We start from the raw sequence: 21,139 nt of genomic DNA, 5'->3' as shown, positions 1-21,139 counted from the left end.
ATCCAAAGATATACCCGACTTCAGTTGAACAATGTTGGCATACAGTTTGATACAAACCGTGGTCAACTGAGCTTGGGCTGTACAGATCGGTTCAGGGCAAATACACATACTGTAACACACTAGCAACAATGTCAGTACTTCAGATTTCTAGGCTTTTCTAAGCTGTATTACCTTTTAAAGCCTTTTTTTTAACTCATTTGAAAACTCTCAAACTCCATACCTGTGGGTGTCCGGGCTCTCTTGACTCCTCCTGCCTTCGTTTTGGAGGTATTTCTCTGTGATGCTGTGGAAGTTTTCAGATACTGATCCAAAGCAGACGTCGGGCCTTAACAAGCCCAGAGAAGGCTCAGGGCAGCGGGAGGACTTCCTGCTGTATTTTGATCTGCTGGATTCATCCAGAGTGACCCACTGCTGTGTGAGCTGTGGAAGGAGCAGAGTTCAAGTGACAGTTGGCTTTTGACGAGGAGCAGTCCACTTTATACTGGGTGTACACTAAAACATAGATCTTTAGTACATTTTCATTTTGTTGTGCATAAATACCTGCCCTACAGCAGCACTCCTGCTGTACAAAGATGCTTCTGTTCCTGCTAGAGTCTGTTTCAGTTTGGCCAACTTCTTTTGAGAAAACAGCAAGAACGCTCCTGATACAGATTAAAACATATATTCCATGACATATATTCACCTAAGCAACATGCAAATACAGCAAACAACAGTTCACTGCCCACTTCCTAGATTCTCCTGATCTAAAGTGGGATTTCAGAGCTATTTGAGTGAATTAGAGTCTTAGAAATTATTTTAAGTATTTAGAAATCCCGAAGAAGATTTTTCAATACCATCAAAAAGTAAAAATGCTCCTCTTATACTAAACTGATACGGCGATGCTGTATTGAGGTATTGTAGTGCAAAGCAGGCGCCACCAAAGGTTGATCACAAGATGGCCACTGCGAGTGCTGGGGATAACTTTACAGGACTAGTAAGACTAGTAAGACTGCTGCAGTTTGAGAGTATTTGGGGCTTTGTCACGATGATAAATGTGAGCGAGCAAACACGGACGAAGCTGTGCATGATTTTATTCACCACAGCTGGTCTGCCACCACCGTAACAAGTGTCACTGGGTCCTCCAGCCAGAATCAATGGAAGAAGGTACTTGTTTCCTATCTATTCACTGTTCTATGCGTCAGCCAGCGAGAATTGTGCAAGTAGATTAATTTTGTAACCCAAAGCAAAGCCACACATGACAGTTTAATTAGGCCTGTCACGACAACACATTTTGCTGGGCAGCTGTGACGTTGTTTTTATACCTCCAAATCTAACGTTTCCTCTAAATTGCTCCCCACAGGGATCTCCTGCTGCACTCTGGGTAATGCCAGGGGTCTGCCCCCACACAGAGTCCACGCGGCTGATAAGTGACTGACACGACATGTGACGAGGGTTAACTCCTCATTACGCTGAGGAAGCGAGAGGGCTCAGTGGGAACAGATGCACCAGGGTGAAAACTCTTGTCATCCAGTCTTTTTGATAAGGAGACACCAGGAAAACGGAAAAATGGAACTTATCGTGGCTGGCAAAGTTATTGAGCTCAATAAAAGTTATCATAAGATTTATTGATTTATTGCTTTTTGCAACAGGCCCAGCTACAATGACTTCTATTAGCAGCAGCTCAGCTCTTCCGGGTTTGTTTTTCAGAAATACCATCATATACCGTATAGCCCAGTGAAATGTCAGAAGGGTATTCATGTATGAAAAAGTCAAAACCACCCAAGCTTAAATTAAATACAGCATCAAACAGAGTAAAACGCACCAGTTGCTCTAACAAGATGATATTTAAGGAGTTATTTGACACTTTGCACTGAGCTGTTCAGAGTATTTACTTATTTTCAACAGCACTTAAAGCAGGAGTCTATAGATACTTTGCTTAAAGGCAAATAATGTGATTGAAAAAAGTCAAACTATTACATGTGGATCTAAGTCAATAAGTAAATATTTGATTACATACATACAAACCTTCCTTTTACTGCCAAACCAAACATTGTTATCTACCTTTCCGTGGGCATGCCGCCCCTCTCTTTGCTCTCCAGCGCTGGATGGATGCAAAGTGCTGACTGGCGGTCTTAGGGTCCAAACGTGCCAAAACCTCGTCCAGGCCCTGGGACCTCTTGATGACCTAAGAGCGATTGGGGACCACACGGCTGACTGTTTTTGACTCTTCGGGTTCATTTTCTACTAAATGTGTGATAATCTATAGTTTATTCAAACACTGCAGACACAAACGGTGTCTAATCTTTAATGAATAAATAGACTTGACTGTATGCCAAGGTGACACACATGCCAACATCAACATCAAAAACAAACGGTGTTGGTCAGGAAGGAAGTTTGCGCGTATAACCCCAGAGAGGTTTTTACAGTTACAAGGAAGACAGTTGGACGGGCTATGGCTAATAAACGGTAAGAACATCTGTTTATCAGTCACAGAAGCTGTGGAGTAATAGTGCTGTTCATTAGTTCAGCTCATGCCACCTTGTGTTTGTGTGTAGTACATATTTATCCCCAGTGGACATGTGTGAGCACCACGGGGCCCATGAACTACACTGTCACTGTGGCAGCCATTTTGGCCAGTGGCATCCACTGAGGAGGAAGCACTGAATTTGACGCGGCTGCTATTTTTCTCTATACTTGTATATTGCAGAAGGTGGACATGAGCTTAGTGTAAGGTTTAATTCAGGTTTAAACATCTGTTTTTGGAACAAAAATCATCTGTCTTACACCCAATTGCTAGATCGTCACAAGTTGTGGTTGAAACTGCGCTTGTGGTTTAGCGTACTGGTTACTAAGTGATCACTGTATCTTAGGTTTAATTTAACCCTGCTACACATCTGATTTAACAGATTAAAAAAAAAACTAATAATAAGCAATGTGTCATCATGTGTGTCAAACCAATGTAATTGTGTTATTATATCAGAGTGTCACATCTTCCCCAGTTACAGGATACACATTATGTGACAAAGGTCCTTGACGTTACTAAAAGGAACTGCTAATAGATAGTTCAGCAGTCTTTTAATTGTGCTAATTTGTCAAAATGTCAACAAATACAGGCAAAAAAGAGTATTCCAAAAGTAATAATGAAAAGCTTGGGTGCAGGTGTTTCAGTGTTGTCTGAGGGGAGCTCCGCAGTGTCAGAGTATGAAAAACCCCTGTTATAAATAATAAGCTATTTCTGAACTTCCTCAAAAGTTATTGATATGATCAGCTAAAGCGTGAAATAAGAAAAACAAATCTCACTACACAAATTTCGGAGCTGTTCGTCTGTTTGTGTCCTTACATATCTTGAATACTGTTCATTTCAACCACTTCACACTCTGTGGGTGTATTGCCGGGATGTGTTGCCGGAGACCCAAGGACATGTGCCGCGTTCAGGTAAAATGTGAGCAGATTTGGAAATGAATACCTCTGCTGTTTTGCTTTGCTTTTGCCACTTTATATGGAAAAGTAAAACTACTGTCATACTGTCGAAAATAATTCATTGACCAGGTTTCGCTTTTTTACTTTAAGTTTTTAAAAAAAACTACATATATATAACTGACAAATAATACATGCCCTTAACATATATACATACAAAATAACGCAATTAATGTTTAACTGTTTATTTTATGCCAAGGATATTATTCTAAATAGTTTTGCAATGTTAGGTTTCCACTTTTCTTGAATATACCGTATTAAGCACTGTTTTATTATTTATAACATATTAAGTCACATATCAAAATCCATTTAAATTGAAAAATGTTGCTACTTGTGTCAAATATTGATTTGCGATTAATTACAAAGCCTCGAATTAATTAGATACATTTTTTGAATCGTGTCCCACCACTCGTCATTTATCATTAATACTGTTTTTTTCTGCATGGCATGGCAGGTGTGTGTGCGTATGTGCGTATCTTATTATGCCATGCAAAGCTACTTTGGTTAATAAAAAATATTTTATTATTACTGCACTGACGCTCGTCTGAACGCGTAAAGTGAGAATGCAACGCCCCTTTTGAGTTTCCTTTCTGGATCATCTTGGTCTAAACAGGGCCTTAAACCTCTGCTCCAGTTCCAGTTTAGCTGAACCTTTTCTAAGCCACAGCTGAGCTATATGTGGTGCACTTATTAAGGTATTCTCAACAAAGCCAGAAAACAGATCCCACCATTAGACATTGAAAAAAAGAATTATTTCAATCATTTTCTTACTAGCCAAAATTTCATCAGCAATGTTTATAACGCGTTTTACCTCGTAGTTGTCCTCTATGAAGGGGAACTGTCTCGGCTGCAGGAACTGGGTCTTGGGGATGTCCAGTCCGTCTTCACCGTACAAGAACTGGACCACAGACCCATCGCTGTCCCTCACTGTCAGATCGTACTGCACTACCAAACCCTCCAGATGCTTTATGACACATCTGCAGAGGCGGGGGTGTGAGGGAGGATGCAAGAGAAGAGGGACAAGATGAGTAGGACAGTTTCTTCGTTCTGGGATGGCTTTGCTTTGGGTCATATAATGGACCTTTGCTCAACTGCTTTAGATAAATGTCACACTACACAGTTTGTTTGTGTGTAGTACATATTTATCCCCAGTGGACATGTGTGAGCACCACGGGGCCCATGAACTACACCGTCACTGTGGCAGCCATTTTGGCCAGTGGCATCCACTGAGGAGGAAGCACTGAATTTGACAAGGCTGCGATTTTTTCTCTATACTTATATATTGCACATTAGTTCTTATATTCAATTTTTCCACAAACATGGAATGTGTTCTGTTGCAGTCCGCACACCTAATTTTCTAACTGTTCAGAACATTTCGACGAAACATGAATGGTCTTGGAACACTAAATTTGGTTCCCAGCTGGATTTTAAAAAAGCTGCTATTCCTTGACCTGGAGTGTGAACTGTGGTTACATCACTGGGCATGCCGTACTGTATTCTACAGGGTGGACAGAGAGGATGGAGGAGGCAACATCGAAGTCAAATGAGAAACCACAGTGGAAAATGGTTGGTCCAAGCTTGTGTTTTTGCTAAAAAAAAAACACAAATATCTGTCTTCAGATAATCAATGCGACGCCATCTGTTGATGACACATACTTGATTATAATGGTCGTGCTCAAAACTGTAAGAAACTCGTGCAGGTTCGCTAGATAGAACCAAGGTTCACAGAATCCTGAACGGAACCGGTTCAAGGACCAGAGCTTATTTGGTGGAAAATATTTCACACTATCAAATTATAAATAAACTATTGTTCATTGGCAAAGCCGTGTGGGAGCAGCATTTCCCTTAGAAAAATGCTCGTAACAATACATCATGCTTAAAACCAGCTGCCTTTTCACAGCGCGTCAATTAAAACGCATGAGATTTGAATATTGTTGTTGTCGTGAGGAGGGAGCTGCTCATGTAACAATGTTTGCTTTATCTGTGACCAAGCTGTGCTGTGTTTTTGTTGCTGCCATCAGAAAAGTCACCAGCACAACATTTTAATTTTCCCTCTCAATTATGCATATACTTTGGGTAACAGACCTGATGGGATGAGATAAATTCAAAATGTTTCAGATGTAAATGACTGCTTTTCTGATTCCAAGATGTAGTTATGTTTCAAAGAGCTTCTGAAAGAGACTGCACAAGAAGAAGGAACAAGAAGAAATTATCTATTATCATCATGTGACCACACTTTGAGGATGACTGATGCCTTTTCTGAACTAATAAACAGTGACGTTTGCGTTACCTCTGCAGGTATCCTGATCTTGAGGTTTTCACAGCTGTGTCAACCAGCCCCTCTCGGCCAGCCATACAGTGGAAGAAAAACTCCTGAACACGAGAGCACACACACAAAAAAAAAAGCAATGTATCAGAAAGTAACAAGATGCATAATAAAAAGGACTTGTAAGAGTTAGAGACTTCTTTCATGTGTGTAATTTAACATCCCAGTCCTCAAAGGGAGCTACAGTATAAAAGCAACACACACACACACACACGCACGCACAGCTGTCCTTGTGTACCTGTGGTTTGATGCCTGTGAGGAACCTTCCTGACACGAAGCCCCCGGCCCCGGGTGCAGGATCATAGGGCTGGAAGCACGGCAATGATTTCCCAGAAGGCATCAGTGGAGGCCTACGGCCCTCCAGCTCGATCTGACCAAGTAGACACGAAATCTGAAACACACACACAAGTTAGGGTATTTGCAGGTAAACAGCAGTAAGGTTTAATTTGAGGTTTTACTGAAGTGTGTGTGGGGTACCTGCATGGTGTTAACAGTTGATCCCTTGGCTCCTGATTGGACCATCAGCTGGAGGTTGTTGTCTGGGAAAGAGGTGTGGAGTCCAACTGGCATGCACACCTGTAACACACAACATCATCATTATGATTATGAACTGAAGACTTGAAACATACACTCCTTTTTTAAGAATGTATATTTGTGGAGAATTAGGTTCATTTAGAGGATAAAGTACAGGAGAAATCTGTATCAGGAGAAAACACTGACATGAAAGAGTGAACGTTTGTATTAAAAAACACACAAAATATATATATAAAAAAAACAAAATGAAATGCCTGTGTTTTATTTTTCAGAGGAACTTTTTCAGTTTCCTTTTTAAATGCCAACATACAGTATATACATAGAAGAACAGCAACCACCCCTATGAAACCAAAGAACTGAAACACACTAAACTAGGAACTAGAAAGTCCCTTTCGCCCTGAACTAAAAAATAATTTTAAACTATTTTAGGAAAACAGGATATTGTTCTTTGGAATTGGGGCTGTTTCTCTTTCAGTGATGGTTCACTGTACTGAATGTCAGCAGCAGTGGTGACAAGTTACCTTACTTGTTTGTGTGTAGTACATATTTATCCCCAGTGAGCACACGGGGCCCATGAACTACACCGTCACTGTGGCAGCCATTTTGGCCAGTGGCATCCACTGAGGAGGAAGCACTGAATTTGACAAGGTTGCGTTTTAGCTAGCAAGAACACAGGTCTATCAAAACATTAGAGGAAAAAGAAGAAGTAGAAAAAGAAGAAGAATTACTTTATTTATCCCGCAACAGGGAAATTGAATTTTTTCACTCTTATTATTAATCATGTTACACACACAGGCCCGAATTACACACATGCACAAACAGGACCTATACATGCAATTAAGGAGAGATGTTAGAGCGAGGGGGCTGCCAGTGACCAGCGCCCCGAGCAGTTGGGGGTTCGTGCCTTGCTCAACAGCACCTCGGCAGTGCCCAGGAGATGAACTGGCACCTCTCCAGCCACCAGTCCACACTCCATACATGGTCCACACAGGGACTTGAACCAGCGACCTTACGGTTCCCAGCCAAGTCACCTATTGTCAGCTACTGCCGCCCATTAGTCTGATCGAATCAGTGATCGACAGTTGCTAGTTACTTGCTGTGCATTGACAGATAGACTGGTTAGCTAATCTAAAATCTAAAGTCTCACTAAGGAATACTATGAGTTTACAGGGAAACAGATAGAAACTGAGGAACTGTTGAGAAACACAATCAGGTGCTATTGTTCCCTATGAGATCAGGCCTGTGGAGAGCTGTGTTATACTCTCAAGACCCTTTCACACATGCAGTGTATCTTGGAAATGTTCATGAACATTTAGTAATAGTCACAGTAGTAAAGTAAATGCAAAGTTATCCCAGTAATTTATTGGGAAGTGAAAAGAGCTTATGAAACTCTTGTCTACAGTCAGTGCATATACTGTACATGCACCAGAGTAACCTGAAAATGGCCTTTCCACATTCAAGGGAATAATCAGATTATTGAAGTTCCCCACATATACATGAGAGGGTCGAATGGGAAAGGACGGGAGTAACCCGACCTCCGGTACAGTAGGTGGCGCTCCGTCGACATACAGCAGGTCGGAATATGGCTTTATTTTACGGTTCACCTTTGTCAAATTCACAAGCGGTCGACTTTTGATCAAAATTACAACAGAAACAGGTCTTTTTGGTAGTGGTGTAACTTGCCATGGTGAAGTCCTCCCTTGGTTTAAAGATAATGCTCTATTGTTGTTGTTTTTTTACGTTGTATTCCACCCCGCTCGTCCCTGGTTTATTCTATTTCAGGTTCAGAAACCGCTGCCGCGGAGTGGGGAGGGGGAATTAGAACACCCGGCGCACGCGTGGAAACCCGATATTACTCCAGGTGAGATGTTTACACGCATGAATTCCCCCGATTACTAAAGGAGTTCTCTAGGTCTGGTAACCGGGGTATGACAACTCTGATTTTCCCAGGGGTACTGTGTTTATATGGTGTTTGAGAAACCGGAGTTACCCTTAATCCAATTATAATCAGGTTTTTAAACTGCATGTAAACACACTGTGTGTATATACCTACCTCAGGGACGAGGTACTGCTGGTACTTTGAGGGAAGTGTGCGTTCATTTCGTCTCCATCAAAGTCAGCATTGAATGTGTCTCTTTCTTTCTCTTTTGCCCTATAGTGTATCAGTGATGGTTGACTGTACTGAATGTCAGCAGCAGTGGTGACGAGTTACCTTGTTAATATCATTGTTCACTTGGTTGGCCACTTCTTTGAACTTGTGGTCGGCTGTGCTGAAGTCTCTCTGGTCTGGGTTGAGGTGAGCGTCCTGCCAGCGGCTCTGGGCCTCAGCTTGATCCACATTTGAGGGCAGGTTGAAAGCAGCCTGGAGGGCCTTAAACACGGAGAGGAAAAAAATATTGTTTTTCTACCAGATAAAAACATGACAGAAACCCCACGGAGAAGCAACACTTTCACTCTCAGAGGATCATGTTTGGCTATTTTCATGTTTTCACTGTACACTACCTGCTCAGCCCTGTCAAGATAGACTGGCACAGTAGAACATTTATTGGGCTTACGATCACCAGATGGCCAGAAACATGACTCCAAATGTGCAATGTTGCTCTATAACTGCTGGATGTGTGAATAAGCAACTGCTTGTGATGATATGTCAATGCAGCGTTAACAGTTTGTTTCTGCTGTGGACAAGTGGACAACTAGATCAGTTATTGCACGTGAGGTAAGGTCACATTACAATATATAGAATTAGAATAAGACAGAATTATGTACACCCAAGAGCGGTACCCCACCCCCTTCTTACAAATCTGACCTGGGAACAGTGAGACCAAGAGCTAAAAGAAGAACTACAAAAGTTTAGACACTCAACATTATGTGTGACAGCAGCAGAGCAGTGGCCCTTTTCACTGCTTCAGTCCACTTCACTTCATGTTTGTGTGTAGTACATATTTATCCCCAGTGGACATGTGTGAGCACCACGGGGCCCATGAACTACACCGTCACTGTGGCAGCCATTTTGGCCAGTGGCATCCACTGAGGAGGAAGCACTGAATTTGACAAGGCTGCTATCCTTCTGAATATATGTTCACTGTGGATATGTTCTCTTTTGTTTACTGGTTGGAAGAACACAACATGTAGTCCATTAATGAAGGTGCTCTACACGTCGTGTGACATCAGAAGAGGCCGGCTGCTTTAACTCACTTTGGTGCCAATCTTCAGTGATTCTTGAATGATTTTTTTCCTGCGCATGTTGGCGCCCGGTTTCACCAGGATGTCTTCTACACCTAGTAACAAACACAAAAAAAGTTTTTTATCCCTTTACAAAAACGGACATCCTGCAGGCGGCCATCGTTTAAATGATTCTGTAAAAAAGGGGGCTATGATAAAAAGAATAGTAATTTAAGCATTCATTCTTTTTGCAGCAGAGAGCTAAGGCTTCTGTCTCTCCTGTCATCATGTTAAGGAATGTCCAGTGCAAAACCGCAGTTTTAATTACGGATTAAACTATCAATTTGCCTTTAAATTCAGAAAAATGAGCATATCAAAACATAAAAACAAAAAAAATATGGAGTGTTAAGAAACATTTTTTCAGGTCTATAATAATAAATATTTTAATCAATGTTTTCTGTGTTTATTTAGTAAAATGTGTTGATATACCATGTCAGATCTATGTATTTTTCTTTCATTTATGACGCAATATCAAAACTTTTTCTTAATTATTATGGTTTAATGACTTACAAAACATTCTAGCTTAGCTTGTTCAGATTGTAGGGATATGAAGCACCAATAAATTACATCACAATAAACAAAACTACCAATGTAGGCCCTGGCGGACTCCTCTTCTAACTGAAAGGCATTAACCAATGATGCTGTCTGTGATATGTCTTGTGTCAGGAGGACAACAAATAGCTTTGCCTGTGCGTTTCATTTACTGTGTCTGTGCTCTCACCCAGAGTAAAGCCCCTGTAGAGCTGAAGGTAGGCCGTGAAGAGTCGAGCCAGACAGCTGAGCAGTTTGCCGCTAGTCTGCCCTCCGTACAGCTCGTAGCAACAGTGGACCAGGCCGTACGCTGAGGAGCCGTAGTGAGCTTTGTCCAGAACCCCCACCAACAGCTCCCCCTGCCGAATTACCACCTGGGTAACAAAGGAAGAGGGGTAACTACATTTAAAAACATTTTATAAAGGTCAAATATTTACTCATTTTGGACTTTGTTCTTCATGTGCATTTGTAACATTGCACGATTAATTTTTAATTTCCTCGGGGGAAGTTCCATTATGCGGTACAAAGGCAAAATAATGAGTTTGTATCAAGCTGTCTCAGCCTTGGCGCTCGTTTATTTTCATTGGAAGAATGAAATCTTTCCACTTTGTGTGCGCGTACCTGTGAGTCACACATGCTTTCAGGTTTGTATCCTGGAGCGGCTCGCGGTGGCACTTGGATCCATGCTTTGGAGGGGATTTTTGATTTGCCAACCAGGTTGAGAGGCACTGCCTTCTGTGGGATCACGTTCAGCAGCAGTGTGGACACCACCTACAACAAACCCCAAATGGATGATAATGTTTGCAGATTAGAGCACGAGATAAAAGCTGAACACAGCAACACTTGGGCTAAACGGACTCATCATTGCTTTTGTTGTTTTAGTTACCTGCTTTCCTGTCCATAGTTGCTGTGGTTTGAGTATGGCCGGCGGCAGCAGAATCACTCTGCCTGGTTTGTCAGTCAGTCCTCTGTACACCAGCTCAGTGTACTGGACTCTGGTGAAGAAACAGCCTCGTATCGTCATCCTCGTACCCGACACCATGTGGTCCTGGATCAGGCCTGCTAAAGGTTTGCCATCCTAAGGAGAGAGAGAAAACTCTAAGGGCTGACCTGTGTGTGTTTATAAGGGTCTACACTTACCATTCGTACAATGCCCAAGCACAGTTCACGGCTAAAGTCTAGTCTAGTTTGTTTGACCAGTGTAAGTGCAAATGTTCCGCCATTAAGCATGACCCACTTCCCGGCAGCATCCCGGTTGAGAGATGTGGGCTTTAGTAAAGAACAATTGTACGAGTATGGGCAAGTGTACGCACAGACACACGAGCATGAGCATTGATGACGGTCCTGAGACTATTGTTATGCGACTGTTCCCCGTGACGGACATTTAAAAAGATGCCGCCCAAGGGTTTGCGGTGGTCTGATGCAGAGTTTGAGTGTTTACTGCAGATTTGGTCAGATGAAAATATTCAAAAGCAGTTGGACAAAACAAAAACTCAGAGGGGTGATGACGTACAAGCAAGAAGAAATCAAGCTGCGTTTTAACATTATTTGTGGAGAGAGAGTGGCCCTCTCACTGCTTCAGTCAATTTCACTTCATGTTTGTGTGTAGTACATATTTATCCCCAGTGGACATGTGTGAGCACCACGGGGCCCATGAACTACACCGTCACTGTGGCAGCCATTTTGGCCAGTGGCATCCACTGAGGAGGAAGCACTGAATTTGACAAGGCTGCGTTTTAGCTAGCACGAACACAGGTCTATTTAAACATTAGTCTAATTGAATCAGTGATCGACAGTTGCTAGTTACTTGCTGTGCATTGACAGATAGACTGGTTAGCTAATCTAAAGTCTAAAGTCTCACTAAGGAATAATGAAACTATGAGTTTACAGCGGAACAGATAGAAACTGAGGAACTGTTTAGAAATACAATCAAGAGTTTGCAGCTATTGTTCCCTATAAGATCAGGGCTGTGGAGAGCTGTGTTATACTCTTATAGCCCCTTTCACACATGCAGTGTATCTTGGAAATGTTCATGAACATTTAAGAAGTATCCCAGTAATTTATTCAGAAGTGAAAGGAGCTTATGAAACCCTTCAGTCTACAGTGTGTAAATACCCACCTTGGGGACGAGGTACTGCTGGTCAGTGCTGACTAACGTGTAGGCCTCTGCTCTGCCCAGCTCATTTTGAGGGAAGTGGGCGTTCATTTCGTCTCCATCAAAGTCAGCATTGTATGCCTTACAGTTGGCGTAGTGGAGCCTCAGTACCTGTAGCATCACATTAAGATCACAGTTTATCCAAAACACACAATAAATCAGAATAAAGAAGGAGCCTGGAGCCAACAGATCGTACCTTCTCTCCTGGTAAGATACGCGCACAGTGGGCTTGTATAGAGGGTCTGTGCAGAGTCGGCTGTCTGTTCAGTAACAAAACATCTCCGTTCTTTATGTGACGATTCACCTGGACAGACAAAAGGAGAAAAGTGAAGCTCTATGCCACTGATAACGACAATGCCATCTGTGTTCTTTTCCAGGGAATTTTCTGCCTTCAGGTCAAATTAATCAATAAGGTTATGAATAAAGTTAATGCTTACACAAGCTAAGGTAAGCAATACTGTGGATCTGTGAGGTAAAACGAGTCTGGTGGGTTTAAAGAGAGTGATATAACTGCAAAATAAAGCAGTGAAAATGTTCTAAATATGGCGTACATTCAAACTAGGGCTGTGACTTCGGCCCAAAAATCCTATTTGAAGTTTGTTTGTTTATTAATATTCAAATATTTACTAATAATATTTTTACCATTAAATATCTTCAGTAAGACCTACAGTATATCGGTATCAAAATCAATGTCAATAGGCGGGCAATGATGTTTTTTATACAGTCTATGAGAAAAACACAGACACAACTGTTATCAATTCAAAGTGCAGGCCTTATTGAGTGTGAGAGTCACTCTTTTTGGTCTTTGGTCACCCACTTCCGTACTCACGTGTTTCTCACGTGGAAAAACAATATATTATATGCTACAGCTCCCAAAAAGTCTCCGCCTCTCACTATGGAACCGGCAGGAATCAAGAGCTGCCACTTACCAGCGGCCAGCCAATCAAAAAAAAGAATGGGGTTACACAACAGCCAATCAAAAATAGCACTATTGTATCTGGGTACGATTTAACGCAACAGCCAATGAAAAAAAGCATAGTTAGTCTGGTTTTGTTCACGTGATCTTGGAGCTCTGAGCATCACTTTGAGCAGAGTAAGTCAACTCCTGTTTATTAATGTGACATAACAACAAATTGACAGCTTGACTGCTGTAAGAGAATGTTGCCCAGATAATTGGCATCAGTTTTTCATGCTGAGTGAAGGAGTGAAACAGCCCCATTCCTGACCGTTCCCGAATGACGCCAACATCACCTACGGGAGCCCAGATGGGCAATAATAGCCTTGATAATGGGCTTGTGATTCACAACTTCACCAGGCGTGAAAAAGCTTCAGAATTGGAATTAAAAATGTTTACAAACAAACACATTTACAGGTTAGAATATTAAGAGCTGCCTAATATTCGTTTTCGAATATCATTATTTTTTTAAAATATTTGAATTATATCCGAATATCGAAGTTCGGAGTCAAAGCCCTAATTCAAACCCATGTTGGTATTTTTTTTAGGTGATTAATACAGTCCACAGCAGTAAATATTGTTCCTTCAAAGCGACAAGATTCCTTTGACAAAAACTGTCATTTTACCTTGCTGGTCTAACTGAATTGGAATGTGTGGATTTGAACACATAAAGAATGCTACGGGAGTGCTACAAAATTATATAAAACTCTAAAATAATAATAAGATCGATAAGAATAATGGGCCTGCCCTTTAGGGAGCAACACTGCAGATGAATAAGGAAACATTCTTAACTAACAAATATCACCTTGAAACTTCCCCTGTTGATTACTACCATTAAGTAAATTATTTTTGTAAAAACAAATGAGGTATTATCTGATCTTATTTTGGTAAATTTAGGAGAAAACTACAGATGCAAAGACACAAAGTGCAGTCAAATAAACTCCTAAATGTGTATTTTGGTTGTTTTCTTTCCACTGGTCTAAAATACACATTATGGAAACAAAATAGCACAAAATCTCAAAATTGACACGTGATTGTGAGTATGTTACTTACTATCTTCATGGGCATCTTATGTGGACCAGAGCAGGGCGTTAGCAGTTGCTTGGCAACAGCCTCTCTCTGTTCAAGGCTGCTCGCTGATAGGATGGTTCTCCTGCCGTCCTCGTTTATCACCATGGAAGCCCCGGGGTGGACGTTGGGCCCGTTGAGAACGGCCTGACGAAGCTCCTTCACGTTCCAGGGGGTGACAGGCTGGGGGTAGGTCAGCTTGGTGGCAAACACCTGTGCAAGTGTGGAAGAGACAGGCAGGTTTGTTTCATTCGGGACCATACTTGGAGCTTGGGTGGATCGATATTGATATTATTTAGATTGGTACTCTCTAAAACCATCACAAACAAGGTTGCATGTACCATAGGTATCCCGATCTCATTGGTTTCTATGTACATGTCGGGACAGATGACCGATCGTGCAGCGTAGTCCACTCGTTTTCCCATCATATGTTTCCGGAACAATCCATCCTTCTTCTCCAAGATCTGGCAGGGGAGAGGAGACAATTAGGCAACTAGAATGTTTTTATCAGCAAACGCTAAATTCTGATCAGCGACTTTGTGCAGTGTAACATATTATTATACCATATTACAGTTTAATGATCACTGCAGTGATATGTTGATGCAACAGGTCAGAACCATAGTAATCTGACATTTACCTGTACAAAAAAGATCATGTTGCACTGCTGTATCTGTGCACATGTTACCTGTCTGATTCCAGGGTATTTCTCTGACATCATTTTGTCCATGTCACTGTCAAAGACGATGTTAATGTGGGTCTGCAGTCGGACCCAGGTGTTGTAGAGTTTATCATTCATTGTAATTCCGGGGATCCCCACCAGAAATGTCTGGTCTGTCTGCTCCTGAGCCTGAGAGGGAGGAGAGAGGACGGGCTGACGTGTTAAGTTCATAATCACCGTTTGGCTCACTGTGCCGAATGTACATGACCATGATTTGAACAAAGGGTTTGGAGGACAACACACACAGAGGGTTTGGAGGACAACACACAGAGAGGGTTTGGAGGACAACACACACAGAGGGTTTGGAGGACAACACACACAGAGGGTTTGGAGGACAACACACGCACGCACACACACACAGAGGGTTTGGAGGACAGCGCACGCACGCACACACACACAGAGGGTTTGGAGGACAACGCACGCACACACACACAGAGGGTTTGGAGGACAACGCACGCACACACACACAGAGGGTTTGGAGGACAACGCACGCACACGCACACGCACACACACACACACACACACACACACACACACACACACACACACACACACACACACACACACACACACACACACACACACACACACACACACACACACACACACACACACACACACACACACACACACACACACACACACACACACACACACACACGCACACACGCACACACGCACACTTTCTCTCTCCCTCACCTCCTCCTGAGCAGTTTTCTCCCCTGCCATGAGAGCCAGAAGTTTCCTAACAACTACACAGTCCTTCATGACAGCCTGCATGTTGACCGTCTGACCGTTGGTAAACATCTGGTCACCCAGTCGATTGATTGGACGATACCTGACAGGGGTGTGATCCATACATCAACACTTTTGATGTTCAGCTTTATTATCACACAAAAGTAAAAATATATTCAGGCTGAGATTGTTTTCTGATTGCTAATACACACTGTGATACCAAATAAGACCTAGTGTTGTAGCGATTGTTAAGGACGCCACTACTCATATTTGTACGATTTGAAACTAGCAGTGGTTGGATGTGCAGTATGAGAGTGTTTGTTCACACTTTACCTGCAAGGTGGGACCACCATCAGCTCCAGGAAGAAGAGGTCGGTATAGAGACCTTTCTCTCCCTCCTCTGACACCGCCCCCTCCTCCAGCCCAGAGAACAGACACTTCAAGAAGAAACCTGCAAGAAACAGAGGACATAAGGATTTGAAAAGGATTCCTTCTAAGAGACTGAAGTAAATGGGTTCCACATTTTTGCTTCTCTGCCTTTCTAAAAAAAACTTTTTTTCATTCCTACTTTCTAGACAAAGATGTGGTGATTAACATCATTTATATGGCACTTCTAATGTTTTAGAACACTTCAGTGGATCAATGAAAACAATGTGATAGTAGTTGCACATCACATATACACTGGTCATAAACCTGGAGAACACTGTGGGTTGCTCTACCTCTACTTTGAAGAACCAGTAAACAAAGCCAGTTTACACCAGGGAAAACTTCTAGTATTTCTTCCTTTTTAAACGTTTAAATATGATGTAATGAGGTCCTTACAGAGTCCGGTTTTGAGCACATATTGGTGGGATGTTGGTTTTTCTGGGCCTACCTTCTTTCTGCCACAGTCTGGCGATGTGTTCTCTAGCAGTACTGGCCGTCAGGTAGACTCTCTTACCAGCCGTCAGATCATCTGCAGGAAGACATCAAAAAAAGATCTATTTACTGTATCCATGTATGTATGCATGTATAGTATAGGTAGGGCCTACACTGGGTGCATGTTAGTGGTGCAGAGTTACAGGTTACACATCAATTCAACAAAAACGTAAATGGGCTCAGAAGTTTCTTTACTTGCATTTAATATTCAAATAACTTCAAAATATTACTCACCAGATGTATTGCCACTGGTCTCTACTCCTGATGGCATTGTGAGGATCAGCTTACTGTTATGTTCACGACGCATCACAAACCTGCCACTACCACACACACACACACACACACACACACACACACACACACACACACACACACACACACACACACACACACACACACACACACACACACACACACACACACACACACACACACACACACACACACACACACACACACACACACACACACACACACACACACACACACTATTAGTAATCAGACGATTATCAACATCTAAGCACAGAGGTACTACATCATTATGTGACCTACATTACTGTACTTTATTGTAACTAACTTACTTCAGTAAGAAATGCTGCTACACTTCACCGCACTTTACTGTAACTTAGTTCTGTCAGAAATGCTGCTACATTTTTAACACTGTTTCAATTATCGCTCCTTATCACTTATTCAGTTTTATACTTATTTTATTTTAATATGCTGCTAAATTGCACAGTGCGTATTGTTGTATATTGTATAAACCTACGCTTAACCACAATGTCTGTTGCACTATGTCACACTTAGTTATTGTTTGATTTTTTTTATGTTAGCTTATTTTTATTTGATTTATGTTAGCTTATTGTAACTCTGATCCTTTTCCATCTTTGTATTGAAACTGTTGCACAACAATTTCCCTCGGGATAAATAAAGCTTCTTGAATCTGAATCTTGAATCATTTATATTCTCTTGGTCGGATTTTCGAGCAATTCATTTTCATCATTAAGAGTCATTTCATCATATAATAATAACACAAATATAGTGCGGACATGTTCTGCTGTGTGCTTAATTGTAGACTGAATATAGAATAAAATAAATAGAATATAAAAATCTGAATAGTTCACTGTGGGCATACAGTATACACTGATATACAGTACTTATGGTGGCCAATAGGAGATCATTCCCTTGTTTGCAGTTTTACTGTACAACTCGTATTTTAACCAAAACCACAACAGCTGGTATACAACACAGTTCCTACCTCTGGAAGTATGGCCGGCTCCAAACGAATAATAATACGGTGGTAGATGGTTAAAGGGTTAGTTTGAAGTAGTTGTGAACTTCACTTTTGAAGTGTGGTTGTATGAGGTACTAATGAATAGTCAGTGTGTTAGCTACAGTAGATAGCGGTCAGCACGCCCCAGTTTGGAGAAGCAATGTACTGCTGTGGACTGGGGCAGCAACTAAACACAGCAGCCACTTAAAGCTTAAGTTTACGCACTATTTAGACTATTTTCACCGCCTTACCTTTTTGTCAGACAGCCATTTCCAACGGGGAACGGAAGCCGTTATTAACACTAACAAACTAACCCAATGAGGCAGCGGTAGACCAGCAACTCATTACCTTTCATTTAGTAAAATGACTTCCTGATGACAAAACTCCTTTATTTCTGTCAAAGGAGTATGGCTTTGAATAGAGCACAGATGGATATAACGGTTTCAGTTCCCCCCAGAAAATGTTGTAAATATGAAGTAAATGTGGCTGAAATTCAGTTGTTTATTGACCCATATTAACACAATGTACAACTAATGAAATTACGACATAACTATAACATTGGAACCATTAACCCTTTTTTTCTCCTTATTGATTTATAACTTGTTGTGAAGTTTGTTGTTGTTCACACTTTGCTCTGCCTGTTGTTGAAATAATGTAGTTTAAAATTATTTAATGAATACACTGCTTAGCTTCTGTGTCTGTACTCCTGTCTGCTGACATCGTCTACTGTAGGTAACACACCGGCTGTGGATGTGAACCTCCTACAACTCCACTTCAAGAAATATCTCAACTGTCCCTTTAAGTTGAGATACAGAAAGCATTGTCATCCAACATTAAATGAGAATTAAATTCATTGCATAGTAACTTATCTATTTACCTGCAGTGAGGGCACTTCCTAGATTTCATGTTGATCTTCCAGAAGTCATTTATCAAACTGCTCTTCTTTTCAACCAGGTGTTTAATCTGAAACACATAAAATAATGCATATCATAATATGGTTTCCATATTTTAAACAGTCCTCAAGTGATTTCAGGTGTGTAAAGATGTGTAATTGAGAGCCATGTGTGAGCGTGTACTCACCGGTTTGGTGTTCTCCGAACTTTCAGTGTTCTCTCCAACTATCGCAGCTGTGAACTGCTTTAGCACCTGCTCGATCTCATCTCCAGTAGCTTTGGGATTCTCCTCCAGGTGCTAACACGACACATACAGTTCGCACAAATGAATAAATAAAGTAGAAACTGAGATCTGTGACAACTACGATGATAACGAGACATGAAGGGGATGTTCGTGAGTAGAGCACTCTAGCATCAGAGGAAAAGACAATTACACATTCATAATTAATAAAAACTTATCCAACAATCACACAAAACCCTAATTAAGCAACATCACATGAGAGGGAGTGCTGTTGTACTGAATATCATCACGACTGTGATTTGATTGGATCACTTTGAAAGCGGAATGATACATTAAGTTAAAAGTCCCACTGATGTTAAATGCCTACCTGTCCAATCAAAGGACTTTATTTGGACTAACTGTTGTATAGATGATAACATCACACCGCTACATCAATGGATAAGCATGGCAGTTATTAAATAAGTGGTTACAATTCTACTATGTATATTTACAATCCTGCCATAATTACTTTAAACCCACCTGGCTGAGAACTTGTTCTATTTGGTAAACTTCCTGCACGGCTCCATAATCCACTAACTTCAGCTGGTTCAGCAGCAGGTGGATGGCAGCCCGGGGACACGTTAACATGTGACATGAGAAACAGGAACCTCGAATCAACAGGTAGAGTTTCTGAAGAGGTAGAGTAGTAGGAGGGGGTGAGAGGTAAGGATACAAAGTATAAGTCAAAATTCATAAAAGCAATTAGATTCGAGCCTTAGAAAGTGATTTAGTTAACACTGAGTTGTCACCATGTGCTTACATCAAAGAACAGTGGGTTGTATACAGGTAGAGGTAGCTCGACATGTCCCATGTGTCCTGGACAGTTGTTGAAGTCCTGACAGCAGGTTGAACACGCCTGGTAAAAAAATAATAATAATAAGATAATAGTATTAAAGAATAATAAACCACAGAGGTACAAATACAAGTCAGGAACAGACAGATTTATTCATTTTACAGATGTCTCGTTACTGTTTTGGGCAACACGCAGAATGTATGTAAGCAATATGATTTCAGTGGAGGTGCACCTCTTTGCTGTCTGCTGGTCCCAGGGCCAGATCGTACAGGCTGTTGGGGGCCACGTTCCCAACAGCATCCATGAACCTGAAGTTAGTGATTGTCTTTACACTCAACTTCCTGGACAGGAGACAAGAAGAATACATTATTATGTTAACTGCTTCCAACTCTGTGTTCATGCTATTCTTTGTTTTTCTTACTTGTATACATGATTTATTTTAGAGTCATATTGGGAGCTACATGAAAATACAATGCCATTGCATATAAGATAAATATATCTTGTTACAATTATGGTAATGATAATAATAATAATAATGATCCATATCTATAAAACACCATCAAAACAAAGAAAACCAGGATAAAAACCAGGTAATTTAAGTAGCATAAAATTGTACTTAAATAGGATCAGATACCCCTTTATAATATTCAGTCTTTGCCGCTTTACGAAGTAAATACAGATGAGTGTATAAGTAACAGTCATAAACAATAACAGCTATATTAGCTAAATCGGAATCAAAAAAAAAAATAATGAACTTTATTTATAAAAACGCCTTTTAAAAGCACAGTTACAGTTGCTTTTATTTCGTTTTTTATTATCAGGGAGGTCATTCAAAGTCCAGGAGTTGTTCATGCTGCTCTTGGCCAGGTATTTGATATCAATGGGACAACCCTGGTTAAATAAAGGCCAAATAAAACGCTGGGAATAACAGAAGGACAGGTTAGGAAAATGAAAATGGGTGTAATTAGTGAGAAGAGTACTGGGATCTAAGGTTACAGCATGCTAACATGGGCATGTTGTTTTGAACTCGTGTTTAGCAAGTCGAAGGCTAACCGTATCTCTCACCTTATCTCTTCGGCGGAGTACATGCCAAACGACATGCCCTCCAGTCGCCGCCATGGCACGTCTTTTCCAAACAACATTTTGGAGAGTGAAGCAAACTTTGAGGTGTTTATTGATATACATTCATGTCGTACAGTTAAAGCACATGCGCCACAAAGTTGCTCCTGGTTCACACGTGGGACCGTCCGACCAAACCTAAGGTTAGGGGGGGACCCAAATACAC

The 21,139-nt window shown here is 41.3% G+C and overlaps 1 protein-coding gene across 2 annotated transcripts in view; it reads right to left on the bottom strand.

Annotated features, from left to right (window-relative positions):
• polr1a (RNA polymerase I subunit A) overlaps nt 1-21,072 on the bottom strand; it is a 31,756-nt gene extending 10,684 nt beyond the window's left edge. For both annotated transcript variants that reach the window (XM_083914689.1, XM_083914690.1), the window contains exons 1-27: nt 20,920-21,072; nt 20,087-20,195; nt 19,822-19,917; nt 19,542-19,691; nt 18,969-19,079; nt 18,766-18,851; nt 16,853-16,938; nt 16,575-16,655; nt 16,034-16,151; nt 15,665-15,803; nt 14,933-15,094; nt 14,589-14,711; nt 14,233-14,460; nt 12,421-12,528; nt 12,189-12,335; nt 10,956-11,147; nt 10,691-10,840; nt 10,260-10,443; nt 9,512-9,594; nt 8,529-8,687; nt 6,260-6,358; nt 6,021-6,173; nt 5,747-5,829; nt 4,268-4,433; nt 2,041-2,164; nt 541-641; nt 221-420 (exon numbers count right to left, since the gene is read on the bottom strand). In XM_083914689.1, coding sequence (XP_083770815.1) covers nt 221-420; nt 541-641; nt 2,041-2,164; nt 4,268-4,433; nt 5,747-5,829; nt 6,021-6,173; nt 6,260-6,358; nt 8,529-8,687; nt 9,512-9,594; nt 10,260-10,443; nt 10,691-10,840; nt 10,956-11,147; nt 12,189-12,335; nt 12,421-12,528; nt 14,233-14,460; nt 14,589-14,711; nt 14,933-15,094; nt 15,665-15,803; nt 16,034-16,151; nt 16,575-16,655; nt 16,853-16,938; nt 18,766-18,851; nt 18,969-19,079; nt 19,542-19,691; nt 19,822-19,917; nt 20,087-20,195; nt 20,920-20,996 — 3,515 coding nt within the window. In that variant the 5' untranslated portion in view covers nt 20,997-21,072. The remainder of the gene's footprint in view (nt 1-220; nt 421-540; nt 642-2,040; nt 2,165-4,267; nt 4,434-5,746; nt 5,830-6,020; nt 6,174-6,259; nt 6,359-8,528; nt 8,688-9,511; nt 9,595-10,259; nt 10,444-10,690; nt 10,841-10,955; nt 11,148-12,188; nt 12,336-12,420; nt 12,529-14,232; nt 14,461-14,588; nt 14,712-14,932; nt 15,095-15,664; nt 15,804-16,033; nt 16,152-16,574; nt 16,656-16,852; nt 16,939-18,765; nt 18,852-18,968; nt 19,080-19,541; nt 19,692-19,821; nt 19,918-20,086; nt 20,196-20,919) is intronic.
• Between the last annotated feature and the right edge of the window lie 67 nt (nt 21,073-21,139).

The sequence above is a fragment of the Echiichthys vipera genome (genome assembly GCF_963691815.1).
Source record: "Echiichthys vipera genome assembly, chromosome: 6".
Lineage (NCBI taxonomy): Eukaryota > Metazoa > Chordata > Actinopteri > Perciformes > Trachinidae > Echiichthys > Echiichthys vipera.
Note: the sequence above shows the minus strand (reverse complement) of the source record. Positions and strands in the feature narration are given on the sequence as shown.